The sequence below is a fragment of the Aquarana catesbeiana genome, linkage group LG04 (genome assembly GCF_042186555.1).
Source record: "Aquarana catesbeiana isolate 2022-GZ linkage group LG04, ASM4218655v1, whole genome shotgun sequence".
NCBI classification, from domain to species: domain Eukaryota; kingdom Metazoa; phylum Chordata; class Amphibia; order Anura; family Ranidae; genus Aquarana; species Aquarana catesbeiana.
This window is the reverse complement of record NC_133327.1, coordinates 110,104,110-110,122,354: the sequence shown is the minus strand read 5'-3', so window position 1 is coordinate 110,122,354 and position 18,245 is coordinate 110,104,110. Positions and strand designations below refer to the sequence as shown.

The 18,245-nt window shown below is 38.9% G+C and overlaps 1 protein-coding gene across 3 annotated transcripts in view; it reads left to right on the top strand.

Annotated features, from left to right (window-relative positions):
* The window catches only part of SNTG2 (syntrophin gamma 2), an 827,232-nt gene that overhangs the window by 371,972 nt on the left and 437,015 nt on the right, over window positions 1–18,245 (top strand). For all 3 annotated transcript variants that reach the window (XM_073625453.1, XM_073625452.1, XM_073625454.1), the window contains exon 2: window positions 679–816. In XM_073625453.1, the coding sequence (XP_073481554.1) occupies window positions 679–816 (138 nt within the window). The remainder of the gene's footprint in view (window positions 1–678; window positions 817–18,245) is intronic.

Sequence of the window (18,245 nt, the reverse complement as noted above, 5' to 3'; positions counted from 1 at the left end):
GCACTATACAATTGAAAAAACTGTTTACTTTTTATTTAGTCAAGTAAATATGAAATATTGCATTTTAATATAAAGCATCTGTGTATCCAACCAGCCGATTGAGCTAGAGTCTTTTCACATATTCAGTTATTTCAGCATTTATCTGTGCTGAAAAAGGCCTGCAGTTTGCAGAAATTCCAATGGGTTATTACAGGAGTGATTCATCCCCTATCAGAGGGCTCATTACCAGGTTTTAATCAGACAGGTCAAGCTTCCTTTGATATGCTAGCTCTCTAGTTAACCCATAATGCTCTGGAAATCATTTGTCATATATTACATGTTTATTTGTAAAACAAAGATTGTACCTATACCTTTTCAAAAACACCAAAATTAAAACTGAACCAAAACAATTATTGTTTCTCTTTCTCAAAAAAGATCTTAAGAAAATCAACAAGTAAATCAGTTCAGCAAACATGTTGCTGAAGACATAGCTTGCTCTTATCATGATTGCTAAACCATGTAGTATTTTATTATGTCTCTGACTCTGGTAAGTAAAAAGTAAATCCACATGGATCATGGTTAAAAAATAGAAAAAAAATCCCAATATCTGTCAAACCATTGCTGTATTTCATACTGAAGAGGTGTGGAAATGTACATATATTCATTTACTTATTGGCCATTCCTTTGTTTTTTTCACAGACTAAAACTGGTTTTGCACAGCTGTATAATGAAGGTTCAGATAATGCTTGTGATGTACGACTCAGACTCACTAAAGATACACTGACCATACAGAAGCAAGACGTGGTTTGTGTCAGTGGAACCGAGCAAAGTACAAATGTAAGTGTTCTGTCTGATTAATAGCTGAAAATATTTACAGAACCTGTATTTTCCACATGACAAAAAAAAAACATAGATGTCTAATTTGGAACACCAGCAAAATTCGTTTTTTGAATAATATTATGCTTCAAAGCTCTATTTGATCTGAATCATGTGCTCCATATAAATGGCCCACTTTACTCCTAGCTGTAAGTGTTGGACCATGAAAGAGAACGAAGCAGCTTGTTGATGAGAATGATGAGATCATTTAGTTGCTATCACCTCCTCTAAGCATGTTCATTATAGGCTGAGATGCACACAGCACACCCCAATTGGGTGCAATTGCCACACGTGAAAACTGCAGTAACGTACGTCTAGTCTAAAAGTAGCATCTCTCCCTCTTGTGATAAAAAGATACTGATATCAAGGCATATTCACGTACTTAAACTAGTCAATGTAACAATACAGTTAAATACTTTTTAATGAATACATGCATAGATACATTTTTTTAAACCACATTTAGTACCATCAGTAGGCATTTTTTTACTCTACTATAAATCTATGACAAATTTAAATAATCTTTACATTTTTTAGAGATTTTCTTTTTAGAGACACACTTTTTATTCAAAACAATGTTTAAAAAAATATGCTTCTTATGTTTTTTTATTATTATTCTATGGCAAATGAGCAAAAACATTTAAATACATTTTTTTTTACGCACAAATGTGCGTCTATGTTTTGTAAACTTTTTAAAAATTTTCTTAAAACACAGAATTGTACTGTGCTTCACACAAAGGGAAATACAATGACAGATGAAGTCAGAAGGCTGCAGCTGTCACAGTGCAATACAGTTTTTGTCAACAAACCTCATGTGTTCACCATGATTGGGAACCGTGCCTATTAGTTCATAATTATTAGTGTAGACCAATGGCTTCCAATGACAACACATTTTTAGAACTGATTCTGAAACAGAACTTAGAATACTGTTCTCCAGTGGTGACTGGAGTTTTTGTTTTGGGGGGCGGCAAGCAACCCCCCTATGCTATTGGTCGGTCAGTCAATCATTTGGTTGGGTCGATGGGTGGTCGGTCGTTTGGTCCAGCCCCACACTTACCCCATCTAGGTCATGGACGGGCAATGCTCCTACACATGGTGGGAGGCAACTTCCACCTCCTCCTCTGCAACACAGCAGCTTTCGCCTTGCATCTCCTCCCTCCTCCTCCTAGGTGTCCAATAGCTAATCAAGTGATGGGTCTCGGGACCCGCTTCCTGATTGGCCGGCAGGAGGATCAGCGTGACAATAGCGAATATTCATTGGGTGGGCTCAGGGCGCAGTGCTCTGTGCCCTGAGCCCACCCTTTTTTGAAGCCTATTAGAGCCTCTGGCTCTAATTTCGTGCTTCAAAACAAAACAAAGCAAAACAAAAAAACATTGGAATCTGTGCGTCGAGAGCCCAGCATGTAGATTAAGGGGCCAGATGCATGGATAAGGGTGGCGGTACCCTGTGCCCCTAATAGGCGGGCCACCACTGTTGTTCTCTCTGCATGGGAAACTGTGTCTGAGAACATTAATCTACAAAACTAGGATGTCTAGGTGTTAAAAGAAACATGAAATGAGAAAAAAATGAAGGCTGCAATTGCTGACCTCCTTCTTAGAATATTCATTTTTTGACAGTCTCTGACTCTGGCCTATAAGAAGCATGTTGATCATAAAATCAGAGACTCAGAAAGTACTGAAGGTACTAAGGGGGAGATTTACTAAAACTAGTGCACACAGAATCTGGTGCAGCTGTGCATAGTAATCAAACAGCTTCCAACTCCAGCTTGTCCAATTAGGCTTTGAGATTGAGCCCTCATTCACGCTTAACAAGGCTTTGAAATTGTGCGACTTCATTTGAAGCCGCACGATTTCAAAGCTGCATGTCCATGTGACTTCGGGTGCAATTGGAAAAACATTTGTGCATAGATGCCTATTGAAGTCGCACCCAAAATCGGCAAAAGTAGCGCATGAATTACTTTTGCAAATTGTTGCGGCACCGCAAAGTCAGCATCAGACCAATTGGTGTCGGCAATAGGCTGCAACTTCTCATGCGATTTGACCTATCAAGTCGCATGACAAATTGCTGCAACGTGAACAAGGGCTGAAACATAGAAGCTGATTGATTACTATGCACAGCTGCACCAAAATCTCTGTGCACCAGTTTTAGTAAATCTCCTCCAATACTAGCATGACAGCTAAATAATTAGCATTTTTAGAAATACGATTAGCAATGATTGATTGTGTAAGTAAAGGTTTCTTTTAAATAGTTTCCAGGAGTTCAGTTTTAAAGTGTTACTAAACCCACAACACTAACATCAGTCTGTATATGCAGTAAAGCATGTTTGTTATACTCAATGTGGAACCTAAGGGGTTAATCCTCTGAATTGTGTAAAAAAGGCTGTTTGATCCTGTATGCACAGGTCTTCCTCTTCTTACATTGTACCCAAAACATCTCCGGATAAGACAGAGTTAGTGGAGTCAGTGTACACATGCTCAGTTTGGTATGTATTGCTAGAGAGATTTTTTTTTTTTTTGGGAGAGTGCATGTGATCAGCACAGGGCCAATCAGCCAGAAAGAGGGTCAGGGGTCAGGCAGTCTCATAGGACATTCATGGGAGAATGAAAACTCCTTCTACAAACTTTACTATACACAGAGAGAAGTCGCAAGACTGCTACTGTATTTATCGGCATATAACACGCACTTTTTCCCCTTAAAATCAGGGGGAAAACGCGGGTGCATGTTATATGCTGATCCCCGCCGATCCCCCCATTGTTTGTGAGCGGAGCGAGCCGGCCACCGATATACATACATAGCCGAGTGTACTCGGCTAGGCTCGGCTAGCTCCGGTCACAGTCATGCCCAGTCCCGCCCTATGATGGACATAACACAGGGACTCGGTGTGACTGTGAGTGGAGCTAGCCGAGTACACTCAGCTATGTATGTCGGCTCTTCTTGGTTCCGCTCACAGTCACGCCCAGTCGCGCCATTGGACCCGTGTTATGTCCCTCACAGGGCGGGACTGGGCGGGACTACAAGCGGAGCCAAGTAGAGCCGAGACCGGCTCTGTGTATCTCGGCAGTAGCGCCATATTTAAACCGCAAATGATCTGACAAGGCTGCAAATGACACTGATAAGGCTGCAAATGATCTGCCAAGGCTGCAAATGACACTGACAAGGATGCAAATGACACTGACAAGGATGCAAATGACACTGACAAGGCTGCAGATGGACACTGATAAGGCTGCATTGATGGCCATTTAAATGTAAGTTTTTTTCCTTAAAAAGTTTTTTTCCTTAAAATTCCCTCCTAAACTTGGGGTGCGTGTCATACGCCGGCGCGTGTTATACGCCGATAAATACGGTGTATATACTGCTGATGAGAAAAAGGTATTTAGCCATTTATATTTACTAAAAGACATGTGCACTGCCAAAAATTTGTTAGGTTTTTTTTTTTAGGTCATTTGTTATGATCGCAATTCGTGAATTCAAAAATTTGTAAATTCGTAAATTCAAACATTTGTAAATTAAAAAAGAATAACTAACTAACTAATAATAACTAACTATTAAATTATAGGTATTGGAATTTCCTTTCAAATTTGGCTGTTAGTGAACGTAACAAATACGAATTTATCCGAAGTTACGCATTATCTGATATAACAAATGCTGCATCTAAACAAATGGAACAGAACGAATTAATAATAAATAATTATAATAATAAAAAGTTTGTATTATTATTATTGTTATTTATTATTATTAATTTGTTACGTTCCATTTGTTTAGATACGGCATTCGTTATTTCAGATAATTCGTAACTTCGGATAAATTCATATCAGCCAAATTTCACTACCAGACAAATTTGAAAGGAAATGACAATACCTATAATTTATTAGTTAATAATAGTTAAGTTATTATTAGTTAGTTATTTTTTCAGATTTTCGAATTTACTAATTTTTTTAGTTTTCGAATATTCGAATTTATGAATCTTCTGAAAAATTTGTTCAACGAATTTCTGTTAATTAGGATATTTCCGAATTAAAAAACGAATCTGGAACAAAATGAATTTCACATGTCCATTTGCTAAAATGATTGCATGTCCATGTTCTGTGTACTGTGGGGGACCAGATATAGTGAATGCAGGGTCCTGGGTTTAGTAACACTTTTACTTATGGAGAAATATGACTTAGCTGGAGAGTTTTTTTTTTTTTTTTCTAATATGCCTAAACTGCATTCATTATTTGACTGCATTTTAATATATGAAATCTACCTAAAAAGGAAGCAGATTGAACAGTTATTACACTCCACCCCTATAATTTAGTGATTACTTTCTCCTACTCTTCCTGCCAAATCCAGAATATAATTTTAATGGACAATGGAAAATAAAAAAAAAAAGTTAGATAAAATGATTGCTTTCTTATGAATGATTATCCATCTGTCAGAGTGTTGAAGAATTTGGGTCAGAGCTGTACCTAATGGTGGTAGGAAATTAGTATTGCTGTAAGATCTATGTTAACTGTTTATGTTTCTCTATGCAGTGACAATTTTGCTCACTACCTGGGAATTCACTAAAACTATTTAAAAAGAATAATATTTGTAGTTTTAAAGGCAATTACCCGCTTGTAAATATATTTTTGTACTTTCACTTATAGGCTTTATCGCTCAAAGGGTGAAAGTCCTTTTTTTTAATTGAAATTCATGCCTTTGAATGCAAAAGGCAGCGTTTGACATGAAAATGCTATGTTGGCCTGCTTTGCCTTGGATCCAAATTGTACTTGTGTCTGGAGAAACGCAATATAATGCAAGTCAGGTCTCGCAAAGCCTCTGATCTGCAATCTACACTACTCTATTGAGGGGGAAATAGGAATCTGTTGACCTGCATCTGACATGCGTTTTAAACGTGCGTCAGAAGCAAGAGACCAATGCAAGTCCTAAATTTGCATCAAAATACAAATTCACTTATTTTGTAGTCCCCCATACCCAATATAATAAAACACAAAATTATATTTGGATTATATACTACTAATCCTGACACTGACAAACAAAGATAAAATAGAGAAAATTTTGTTTTATCTCATTGGTGAACTGCAACATATCCAAGAGTTCTCTCCACAATGATAGAATAGATGGGATATTTGCATTATTGCAAGTCAGATTCATGTTTGTATTGTTAGTTTTGTATTAGAGAACAAATGGAAAGCAATATACAATTATTATTAGGCAAGGACAAAATATGCATATATTAATAGAGTATTGCTTTAATTATTAATCCTTAAAGTGGTGTTCCAGCTGCAAAACATTTTTTCTTTAAAAGTCAGCAGCTACAAACACTGTAACTGGTGACTTTTAACCACTTAAAGACCAGTCTTGTTTTGGATTTTAGGTGTTTACATGTTTAAAACAGTTTTTTTTGCTAGAAAATTATTTAGAACCCCCAAACATTATATATGGTTTTTCTTCTAACACCCTAGAGAATAAAATGGTGGTCGTTGCAATACTTTTTTTTGTACCATATTTGTGCAGTGGTCTTAAAAGTGCACTTTTTTTGGAAAAAATTCACTTTTTTGAATAAAAAATAAGACAACAGTAAAGTTAGCCCAATTTTTTTTATATTGTGAAATATAATGTTACACAAGTAAATTGATACCCAACATGTCACGCTTCAAAATTGCGCCCGCTCGTGGAATGGCGTCAAACTTTTACCCTCAAAAATCTATACAGGCGATGTTTAAAAAATTGTACAGGTTGCATATTTTGCGGTACAGAGGAGGTCTAGGGCTAGAATTATTGCCCTCGCTCTACCAGTCGCGGAGATACCTCACATGTGTGGTTTGACCACCGTTTTCATATGCGGGCGCTATTCGCTTATGCGTTCGTTTCTGCGCGCAAGCTCGTCGGGACGGGGGATTTTAAAATTTTTTTTTAATTTTTATTATTTATTTTACATTATTTTATTTATTTTTACACTGTTTTTTAAGAAAAAAATTGTGTCACTTTTATTCCTATTACAAGGAATGTAAACATCCCTTGTAATAGAAAAAAGCATGACAGGACCTTATAAATATGAGATCTGGGGTCAAAAAGACCTCAGATCTCATATTTACACTAAAATGCAATAAAAAAAAAAGTCATTGAAAAAAATGACATTGAAAAAAATGTGCCTTTAAGAGGAGTGGACGGAAGTGACCTTTTGACGTCGCTTCCGCCCAGCAGTGTCATGGAGAAGAGTGGGTGCCATCTTAGCCTCACACATCTCCAGGCACACCACAGAGAAGGACGCGATTGCCTCTGCCACTACCGATGGCTCCGGTAAGCGGCGGAGGGCACTGGATCGCGGTGGGAGGGGGGCCCTCTCCCACCACTGATAAAAGTGATCTCGCGGCGAATCCGCCACAGGGACCGCTTTTACCTGAAAGCCAGCCGCCACATGAAAACGGGGATACCGGGGTTATGGCAGCTAGCTGCTGCCATAACAACGAAATCCCCGTTCTAAGTTTGGACGTACATTATCGTGCGGTGGTCGGTAAGTGGTTAATAAGGACACTTACCTGTCCAGGGAGCCCACGATGTAGTCCCCCCCGAGGCCGATCCATCCAGTGGATCGGGTGCAGGCGCCGCAATTCCAACTAAGGGAAACCGGCAATGGAGACTTCAGGCTTCACTGCCTCATTTCCTAATGTGTATGCACGAGTCGCGCGGCACTTTCTGAATGGCCCTGTTGTCTTCTGGGGGACACTCAGGTCCCAGAAGGCAGCAGGGGAGAAGAGGAAATGACGCCCTGGGCCATGGCCGAACTAGGACGGAAGTACACTCAGTACTTCAGAAAAGGTAAGTAAAAAAAATTAAAAATAAAATAATTATTCAAAATCGAGTGGTGGAGGGGGTGGTCTTTCCTTTAAGATAAAAAGTATGTATCTTGTTGTTGGCAAGTGGAAGCCTGAGTACACATCTACTCCTAGTGGAGTTGGCAGTATCCTAGAATTATAACCATACATTAGTAATTCACTTACATTTTAGGAACACATTCTTCTGCTTTTTCTAATTCTTCATTTTCATTATAGTTCTCAGTATATTTTTTGTTGGCTTACATTGCCAATTTTAATATCCTCTTCTGCCTTATTTCTTCAGTTAATGCAAAAAACGGAATAAAAAAGTTGTCTTTTATCATAAATTAGCATGGAGGTAAAACTGTCACTTAGTATGGAAAAATAATAAAAGCGTGTGATTTATATCTATTTCTTCCAATGACATTTTATATTACTGCTCTCTATTGATCTTTTTACATGGAATTAAAAACCTTGTCAGAGTCAGTTTCCTCTTGATTTTACAGATCTGTAAAAATATGGATGCTACAGAGAAAAGCAAGAATATAATCAGTACTTGAACAGCGTTTAATAAAAATTTATGTACAACACATTTTAAATCATTTAAATGTTAATGGTAATCTACAATTTTTTTTTTCTTTCATTGTGAGTTTTGGTTTCAGCCCACCCTAGGAAAGCAATACATATATATATAACTTGAATCAATCCACTTATGGTTGGTGTAGTGCTTCACAAGTGTGCATTACAGTAAACCTCTTTTTGCCTCAAACAGTCTTATGCTAGGACACTCAACTCCATCCAGTGGCTTCATACCATTCTCACTGATATAAAGTGGTAATTTAGTGGAAAGTAAACTTTTTTTTTATTTCATGGGCAAAAACAAGTCATTGCAACCACAAAGAGTAGACAATGAAAACTTTGAACATACATCTTATGCTTCCAATAAGTTGTCAGGCTTGAAAATATACAGCTAACTTGAACAAAAAAAAAAGCACACGCGAAGATTTTTAACCTATTAAAAAGTACACTAAGAAGGCATGGATATTGGTAACTTTTCACTAAAAAGGGAAGGAATGCTTTGATTTGCTGGCTAAGTTGCTAAGTTACTTGCTAAGTTAAAAATCCCACAGTAGAGCTCTACCCTTTGGACTCTGGGGATTGGAAGACACCTCAGTTAAGGAAATTACTTCAAACAGCTACTCCAGCGTTGCCCAACGCTGCCCCCATGTAGCCACGCCCATCTGAAAAAATGACTATCAATGCAAGAGGCCTTAATTTGACTGAAAAAAGATCACAGCTTCTTGGAAAGATAGACAGACTTTGGACTCAAATTGCCCTTATCCAATAGACTTCAAATAGGGAGCGATATCCAAACAGACAAAGATGCACAAAACCATTTCACAATCCCCACCCTGTTAGAAAATGGAAGGGATTCTTAATCATACTCTCTAAAATGATTTAAGTTGTTTTGGAGGGGAACTGGTGGACTGGGAGTCCTGTTACTTTTTTTGGAAAGGGAACATTAGCTAACATTTATTGCCCTAATATTAGACAAGTTCCCTTTCCCAAGAAGACCTGTGCCTCTCTCCAAAGCTTTGTCAAAGGCATTTTAAAATTGGGTGGACACTTCAATGTTCTGCTTCTACCAGCAATAAACACACATCAAGTACTTCCTCCCTCCACTATACCAACTTACATACAGTAGACCAAAACACAACTCTTGTCCCTCTGAGTTCATACTTGGTGTCTTATGCATCCAGACGCTTTTATACCCCATTATAGATAGTCCAGACTAGTCAATCTCTTCTACAGTGTGACTTACCAAACCTTAGAAATACAACTATTGAATCTAAGTTTTTTTCACACCATGCCCCAATTACAATGTCCCTCTCCTTCTCTCCTATGGTGAGCTCCCACACCTTCTGGAGACTAAACCCCTCAGTCCTTAGTAGCACTACCTGCCATTTATACCTCCAGCAAAAACTTGATGAATACTTCACCCTCAATGACATGCTTGACTCCACAACTATAACCCTATAGAAAGCCCACAGGTGTATCATCAGGAGGTGAATCTCTGAAACTACTAATGCAAATAAAGGCAGAATTCCAAAAACAGATTGCCTCACTCATCAATTGAACCTTCACTCTCTGGAGTTGTCTTTTCAATGAGCAGGCAAACTACTTGCCTGTGTGCTCAAAGATAAGACAGGAACACACACCAAAGATCACATCTGGGATGCAGGAGGTACTCTACACTGGAAATCTGCAGATATTGCCCTGCAATTCAGAAAATACTACAAATACAACTTGATCCCTAAACCACTCTATCTTTCCAGTGCCACACAACAAGCAGCCAAAATTGACTCTTTCTTGTCAAAATGCAACTCTAAGCAGTTACCTGTAAAGATTTTTTGCAAACCTAGAACTCCCTATCCAGCTAGAAAAAGTACACATGGCAATCGCCAAACTCAAATCTGAATATAAGCCTGAGCCCGGGTAGCCTAATGCCTCACTATTATAAAAGTTTTAAATAGACTCTTATACCCCACTTCCTGTGAGCCTTTGACCCCCAACCATTATCATCTCTACATCCCCCCACCTTTTGAAGTCCTACAGCTTGGCCATTCCAAATAAGGAAAAAGATCCCAGTTTGTGTGAGAACTTTAGACCCAAATTTCTATTGAACATAGACTTAAAAACTCACCCAATACCCCCTAGCCAACCACTTTTACCAATAATATCACAGATTAGCTGGACTTCGTACCTGGAAGAGAAGCCTGGGAAAACATTATCAAAGCCATCAACCTTTACCAATGGGTACAGCTTGGAATTATCCTTGGGTTTCTTCTTTCTATGAAAGTGGAAAATGTGTTCAACGGGGTAGGATGGGTTTATATGACAGCCAAACTCAGACACCTGGGCCTGAAAGACAAGATGATTTCCAGGATCATGACTCTTTATTAAGAGTATACTGTAAGCTAATAACAGACAGACACTTTCCACTTCCATAAGGGCACCAGGCAGGGATGCCCCCATTCAGCTTTAATTTTCATGAACTCTTTAGAACGCTTTCAGTGCATAATCGAAAGCAATGTAAACATCAAATTCTTCTCCACACCCTCTAATGAAATATAAGTTCACTGCATTTGTGGACAACCTATGTCTTTTCTGACCCAACCCTTTACCACCCCCCCCACAACCTACTACATACCTTTAATGAATTCAACCAATAGTCGCACTGCAAAATTAACTACTCAAAGTCTGTAGCACTCAATCTCACACCCTCTCTGAACATGGTTATTACCATTATTATTACCAAGTTAATTTCCTTAATTTGTGTGGAACCCAAGAGCTATTACATATCTAGGCATCAAGCTACCCACAGATCTGACAGACCTTTACACACTCAACCCCTTTTGTCTCCTTATCCGTATTACACAGGATCTGCATTTGCAGGATAAATTGCTATTTTCCTGGTTTGAAGAGCCACCAACCTAAAAATGAATGCCTTATCAAGCTTCTACCTTTTCCAAGCCATACCTGTGGAACAATAAACTACCTACAATAAGCATGTTGACTCATAAATGGGAGGCACTGGCTTGCCTACCATCCGAACATATTATAGGGCATGCCATCTCACTCTCTGCATTGTGGGCTGGGATGTCTATTTTAAATCTAAAGCTTGGACCCATATCAAACAACTGTTTTCAGAAATTCCATTTAACTCCTGTCCCTGGGTTAAAAGGCAATTCCTCCCTTCTTTTTAATCCTCTATTCCTACCATAGGAACATCCTTAAAAGCATTCTTTACAGTCTGCAATAAAAATATCAATGTCTGATGTCTGATGTAACTAGCCCCCTGACTCCGCTGGAAGGAAACCTGGACATTCCTATTGGCTTAGCTAGAAACTTTATGACCACATGGCATCTGGATCCTAGAATCACAGCAGGACATTCTTTAACAAGGACACTTTTTAAAACTTAAATGCTCTTAAAGCACTGAACAAGAATATCCTGGTGCCATATTGGACATACTTCCAAATACTACACTTTATAAACGCCCCACAATATAGACACCATTTTTCATATATTCTTACACATTTGGAATTCTTGTGTGTCTCTCTGGACTCACTTTCCAATTTACTATCAACAATCATGACTATTGTGGATGAGTGAGAATGCATAACTCTTTATGCCTGAAAAGCTCAATGTATATATTTAGGAGACCTACTACATGCTAAGGTCTAGATGGTGCTGCATTCCCACTGTTCTACACAATATTTCCACAGACATACTTTACACGTGTTGGAGATGTCTCACCTCCACTGGCCCCGTTCTACATAAGTGGTGGCAATGCCCAGGGATCCAAATATTCTTTCTTGAAGTCCATAGTCTTTTTTCAAATTCTTTATTTTTTACATGCATACAGTACAGGAGGGGTAAAGGTAACTTATCCAAAAAACTTGGATTAAAGTCTGTGAAGCTGGGTAGGGGTGGTGGTAACGTTAAGGGCTTCTGCTTTCTGGAAGTTTACTTTTAAATTGGAAAGTTTGCCATAATATTGGAATTCATCCATAAGGTTAGGAAGAGACACATCTTTGAAGAAAGGGAGAAAAGCATATCATCAGCACATGTCAAGATTTTTTTTAAATTGTCCTGCATACAGAGACCTTTTCTATTAGGATTTGTCCATATAGAGCAGAGGAAAGGCTCAAATTAGAGTATAAAGAGAAGCAGCATCAGGAAGCAGACATGCATTTTTCCATTTGAAATCTTGAAGGAGTCAGAGAAAATGTTGCTTACCTTCATCTGGACTGCAAGGTGGGAGTAGATGACTCTGATCCATTACAACATATTTTCTCCTAGGCCTAAGTACTTCAAAACTGCATTCATGAAGGTTGAATGCTTTTTGGCATCTGTCACCTATAGCAAGCAGGGTGGTTGATGAAAAGGTCACAAAGTGAGCTAAATTTAACACTTTGATGATATTGTCCATAGCTTCTCTGGAGGGGTGTAACCAACCTGATCCAAGTGAATCAATGTTTGCATCCTTAAAGGCATAAAGTCGATAATCTTATGTGTGGTGACCATTACAGGTTCACATTAAATATTATTTTAGGATCTCCTTCTTGTCTTATTATTGTCTCTTTGGGTGGGCACTGCTGCTATTTGATATAGGTGCGTGTGTATATATATATATATAATATATATATATATATATATATATATATATGTATTATATATTATATATTATATAATATATATATATATATATTACCAGCTTAGTGGGGATCAATTCATACTGACAACTTGCTAAGAACTACCAAGCTCAGTAACAATTTTTTAATATGTGTTTAAATACTTCACAATTTTCACTGAATAATAAAGGTAATATACGTTGTGTTAGTTTATGCTTTTCCCATTGTACTCACACTCATCTGAAGTTCATTCAATGTCTTTTGATACAACCATCTAAATTACTGAACAGATCACAAAATAGCTTACATCTGTTCCTGAATCTTGAGGATATAAATCATTTTAACTGCATCAGCTGTTTCTATAAAGTTATTAGGCAAATCCAAGTAGAATGCTAAGAAAACATTTTATGTGAAAGCAGTTATTACTGTCAGGGGTGAAAGCAGCAGGATGCCTTAAAACCTTACCAATATTTTGGTGACATTTCACTCACTTCTATTCACCACAGTGCTATAGTACCACATGCTGTGCTAAAAAAAAGGACAAACACAGTACTGCAACTTGGTGTTGTGAACTGAACACATAGGACACAAGGCAAATTGCCTTGTCTATTCATTTGACTGCATTGGGCTAGGCTACCTAGCAAAGTACAATGCATTATGGTTTGAATGATCCCTAAAGGTTGTCTGACATAAGAAAAACATGGACTATGCCTTTGCTGACTTCTGCCATGGCAAATGCTAGTTGCGTAACTATGGTGTTGACTTTTGTCTGAATTTCCTGATCTGCATACCTGTATTCATTGTTGGTTGTTGATTAGAAGTGAACCAGGATGGGGTTTTCTGGCCACACTGGTTGAATGTGCCTACAAGCTCATGTATTATACTTATGGGAGTGCTGGGTTATCATTATAGAGATGCTTTTATTAAGACTTTGTTATATTAACCGAGAATCAGCTTTAAACATTATTTGCTAAAGTTCAGAGGTCTCCAAACTTTCTAAACAAAGAGCCAGTTTACTGTCCTTCAGACTTTAGGGAGGCCGGACTGTGGCCATCGTGAGTAGAAAATGTTCCGAAATCAGTGGAAGTAAACAATGCCCCATCTTTGGTGTCAGTAAGAGAAATTTTGTCTCATCATTGGTGTCATTGGGAAGAATTGTGGCCTATCATTGGTGTCATTGGGAGGAATTGTGCCCTATCATTGGTGTCATTGGAAATAATTGTGACCCATCATTGGTGTCATTGGGCCCCATTGTTGGTGTCATTGGGAGAAGTTGGGCCTCGTCATTTGGCCCCATTATTGGTGCCATTAGGAGGAATTGTGCCCCATCAATGGTGTCATTGCCCCTTTGTTGGTGTCAGCGCGGAGGGGGGGGGGGAATTGTGCTCTATTGCTGGTGTCAGTCGATGGACTAGTGCATCCAGCCTCCAGGCTGCAGTTTGGAGACCACTGCTATAGACCACTGACTAGAAGTGAATTCATTAAAGGGGTCAATTGAATTTCCAATGCTCCTTATCATAGTTTTGAGTGGATAGCCAATATAACATACTATAAGTCAATAGACCATGAGCAATCACATTGTTTGGGTTTGGATTGGATAGCCAATAAAACATAAGTCAATAGACCATGAGCAATCACATACAATAATGACAAAGTAGCACACAGCCTTTTGAGTGAGTGATATCATAATGATGTAGATTGCGTCATTTGAACTTTTCTTGGTGAAATCTAAAAACATTTGCATGTACATCAAGATGACACATTGCAAGCCTACACTTAAAGCACACACCCACCTAAAAAAATTGCCATAACCATGCTTTAAATTAGCACAGTACAACTTTTGAGCAGCGAAGGTGAGAATTAAAGAAACAAGCTGTGATTTATAGTAAATCTGTATCATACATTGCATCTCTGCTTCTGTTGTGCACCTCTCTGTTGAGCTGAAAATTTGATGCGCTTCTCCTATACTCTGCATTATACGCCTAGTAATCAATATACAGGGTTGATTCAGGCACTCCATACTCCTATAATCTGATACTTACTTAAAAAGAAGAGAATAACCTTCACAATTTGATCTTGAATGGTTACATAAAACCCTCCCTGAAGCCACAGTGAATAGATACAGTGAGACTGAAGACAATAGACTTGATTGCTGCAATGAATATATGGAATATATGGTTAATAATTTTCTTTTTTCAGGGCTGTATGAGAGCTAGAAGGAAAATTAAAATGCTCATTAACCTTTTTTGAAAGCTAGATTTGCCAAAGTGACTTTATAACTGACATTGCTTTAATAGTTTGGTGTCCAGTTAGTTCTTGACAAAGAAATTCAGTAAAATTCATGAGTATTTAGCAAAGTGTATGATGTTGGTGATACATTACTTCAAAAATGAGAAGTAGGACTAGACACTTAAAGTGGTACACTTTCTAGAGCTTGGTAGACATTACTGCTCACTGTAATGGCACCTTTCAAGTTCCAAGAGGAATTTTCCCCTTTTAAAGGATTTTACAGTGTCAGTACACTAGTTCCAAATTAAATTACAGTCTATACACATACATTATTTTAATAGGGTATCTATCAACCAGAAAAGCCTTCCTCAGTCGCTCTATACTATTACTATATAACCCCCTTCAACATTGTGCATTGTCATAAGAAAAATATATTGTGGCTTACTAGTCATTGGTGGCTGCATTCATTTTATTTGATATGTTTTCTGTTCCTTTATTTTTACCTGATGTTTCTGTCAGTAGGCAACCTTTTGGCCTAGGGTGGCAACACTCAGCGACTATATCTATGCAGGAGCAGCATTGTCACTCTAGGGTGTTATCTATGATTTTTGATTATAGACTACTATAAGATTGCACACTGGTACATTCAGTCTGATTCCATTGACAAAGCCCTGCATGCCTGCTTTGTACAGTTGTACAGTGAAAACCTGCATGGGACATGCAGTACAGAAGAAGCTGACCACATCATTACTAAGGATCAGCTAAGGCAGGTGTCTATGAACAGAAACCCACTGCTGGTAAAATAAAAGATGTGCATGGTCCATGGATTTAAAAGAACAATGGGGGTTATTTACGAAAGGCAAATCCACTTTGAACTGCAAGTGCACTTGGAAGTGCAGCTCCTGTAAATCCAAGGGGGAACATGCAAGGAAAATATAAAACAGCATTTTAGCTTGCACATGATTGGATGATAAAATCGGCAGAGCTTCCCCTGATTTCAGATCTACCCCTCAGATTTACAGTGACTGCACTTCCAAGTGCACTTGCAGTGCACTTATAGTGCAAAAGTGGATTTGCCTTTTGTAAATAACCCCCAATATGATGATTATAAATATAATTATTTGAAAAAACTGTTTATTATTCTAGCTATATGTATCCCCCTTGTCCTAAACATAATACTATGTCAACTTAGACTTTGGCTGGGCTGTAGTTAGCCCAGACTGATTGCATAGTTTTCACCAGTTTTTTCCCTATTTTTTCCCAGTTTTCTTTTTTTAAACAACAAACATTTTATACTTACCTGCTCTGTGCAGTGGTTTTTCACAGAGCAACCCAGATCCTCCTCTTTTTGGGTCCCTCTTCGGTGCTCCTGGTCCCTCACTCTTGTTGAGTGCTGCCACAGCAAACAACTTGCTATGGGGGCACCCGAGCCAAGCTGCAGCTCCTTGTGTCCATTCAGACACAGAGCCATGGCCCGGCCCCACCCTATCTCTCTCCTTATTGGCTCACTGACTTTGATTGACAGCAGCCAATGGCACTTCACTGTGGTCTCAGCCAATGAGGAGTGGGAGTTCTGGATAGCCGAGTTTCTTTTACAATATCGCTGGATTGAGATGGGGCACAGGTAAGTATTAGAGTGGCTGAGGGGAGCTGCTGCACAGAGAAGGTTTTTTATCTTAATGCATAGGATGCATTAAGAATAAAAACCTTCTGCCTTTACAACCACTTTAAGATAGTGGATGAGGATGGATGGATGAGGATGGATGGATGAGTATGCTGTCACCAGTAGATAGTAAAAATTATACTCACAAATGAGCTAATAAAGATAGCTTTCAAAAGGGCGCAAAAGCGCTGTTTCTGTGGATTGACACCCCAGGACCTGTTGCCGAGAGGATCAGACCAGCGCAAATGGCTGATGGCTTACGCGTTTCGGGGGAGCACCCCTTTCTTCAGAGCCTAAGCGGGCAATGGTTGGTCTCTCGAATTGCTCTCTCTATAAATGTATGTATGTGCCTGTGTCTACCCCACCCAATTAGTGACAACGCCCCCCTCCCACAGATATTAGGCACCACCCACCCATTTGGGTTAACCCTCCCTATCCCATCCCTCTGAGTGTGATTCCCCATTTGTAGCCAAAATATAGAGGGCAAACATCACTCTATGTTATCTGCTATAAGAATAATAGTAATAATAGTACAAAAAGAAATTAATTAATTAAAAAAAAATTAAATATAAATATAAATATAAAAATTAAATCACTGAGCCAGCAGATCAATTTCACGCTCAGCATAGGCTATATACAACAGGGCAGGGGAAGGGGGATTGGGTGCGCCAAAACAAAGACACCTCACGTCCTGCATGCAGCTCTAATTGTGTCCCCATGCCTCCGATCTACTGGGGTGGATGGTGCAGGGCTTCTCCGGCTCCCAGGAGCCATAATTGTGCCGCATACCGTGTGTGGAACGCACGGCATTCGAAAGACCAGGAAGTGCGGGCGTTCCTGCGTTCCACCCGCAACTCCCGGCCGATCGTGGCGTCATTTCCCCCTCCTCCACAGGCGTCAGAGGTCACTGTGCGCCAGGAACACGGCCCGGAAGCGTGGGTGTGTTTGCGTTCCACCCACTGCTTCCGACCGTCATACCTATGGTAAATAGTGCGCGCGCATCTCAGTAAGGCCGCGCGCTCTCCACTACTCGCTCCACTACTACCATTATCATTGGCAGAGACGCGATCTGGCTATACAGGACAGGCAGCATTCTGGCGGGGGCTACTAGCAGCGCTCAGCCCACTTTTCTCTAAGCCAAAAACCATTGGTGAAAAATGGAGGGGGAAAGAAATGTATAATTTAAAAAATTAATTAAAATAAAAATAGAATTGAAATATAATATAAATGTCGATTCCAAAATAAGGAAGAGGAAAAAGGGATAGTGGAAAATGGAATCCCAACCTATAATGTTGATCATAATGTAAAATAGTTAAATCAATAAAAGAAGTCCGCAGAAGTATCCTTCCAAGGTACAGTAGATCATACCATATCCATAAAATTCATAGATTGGAATGTAACATATAATATACTTAATGTTAAAAGAACAACACATGAAAGTCCATAAGAATTAGTCGTCATGATATCAGCATGATACTAATCTAGAGGAGGAAGGATTATAA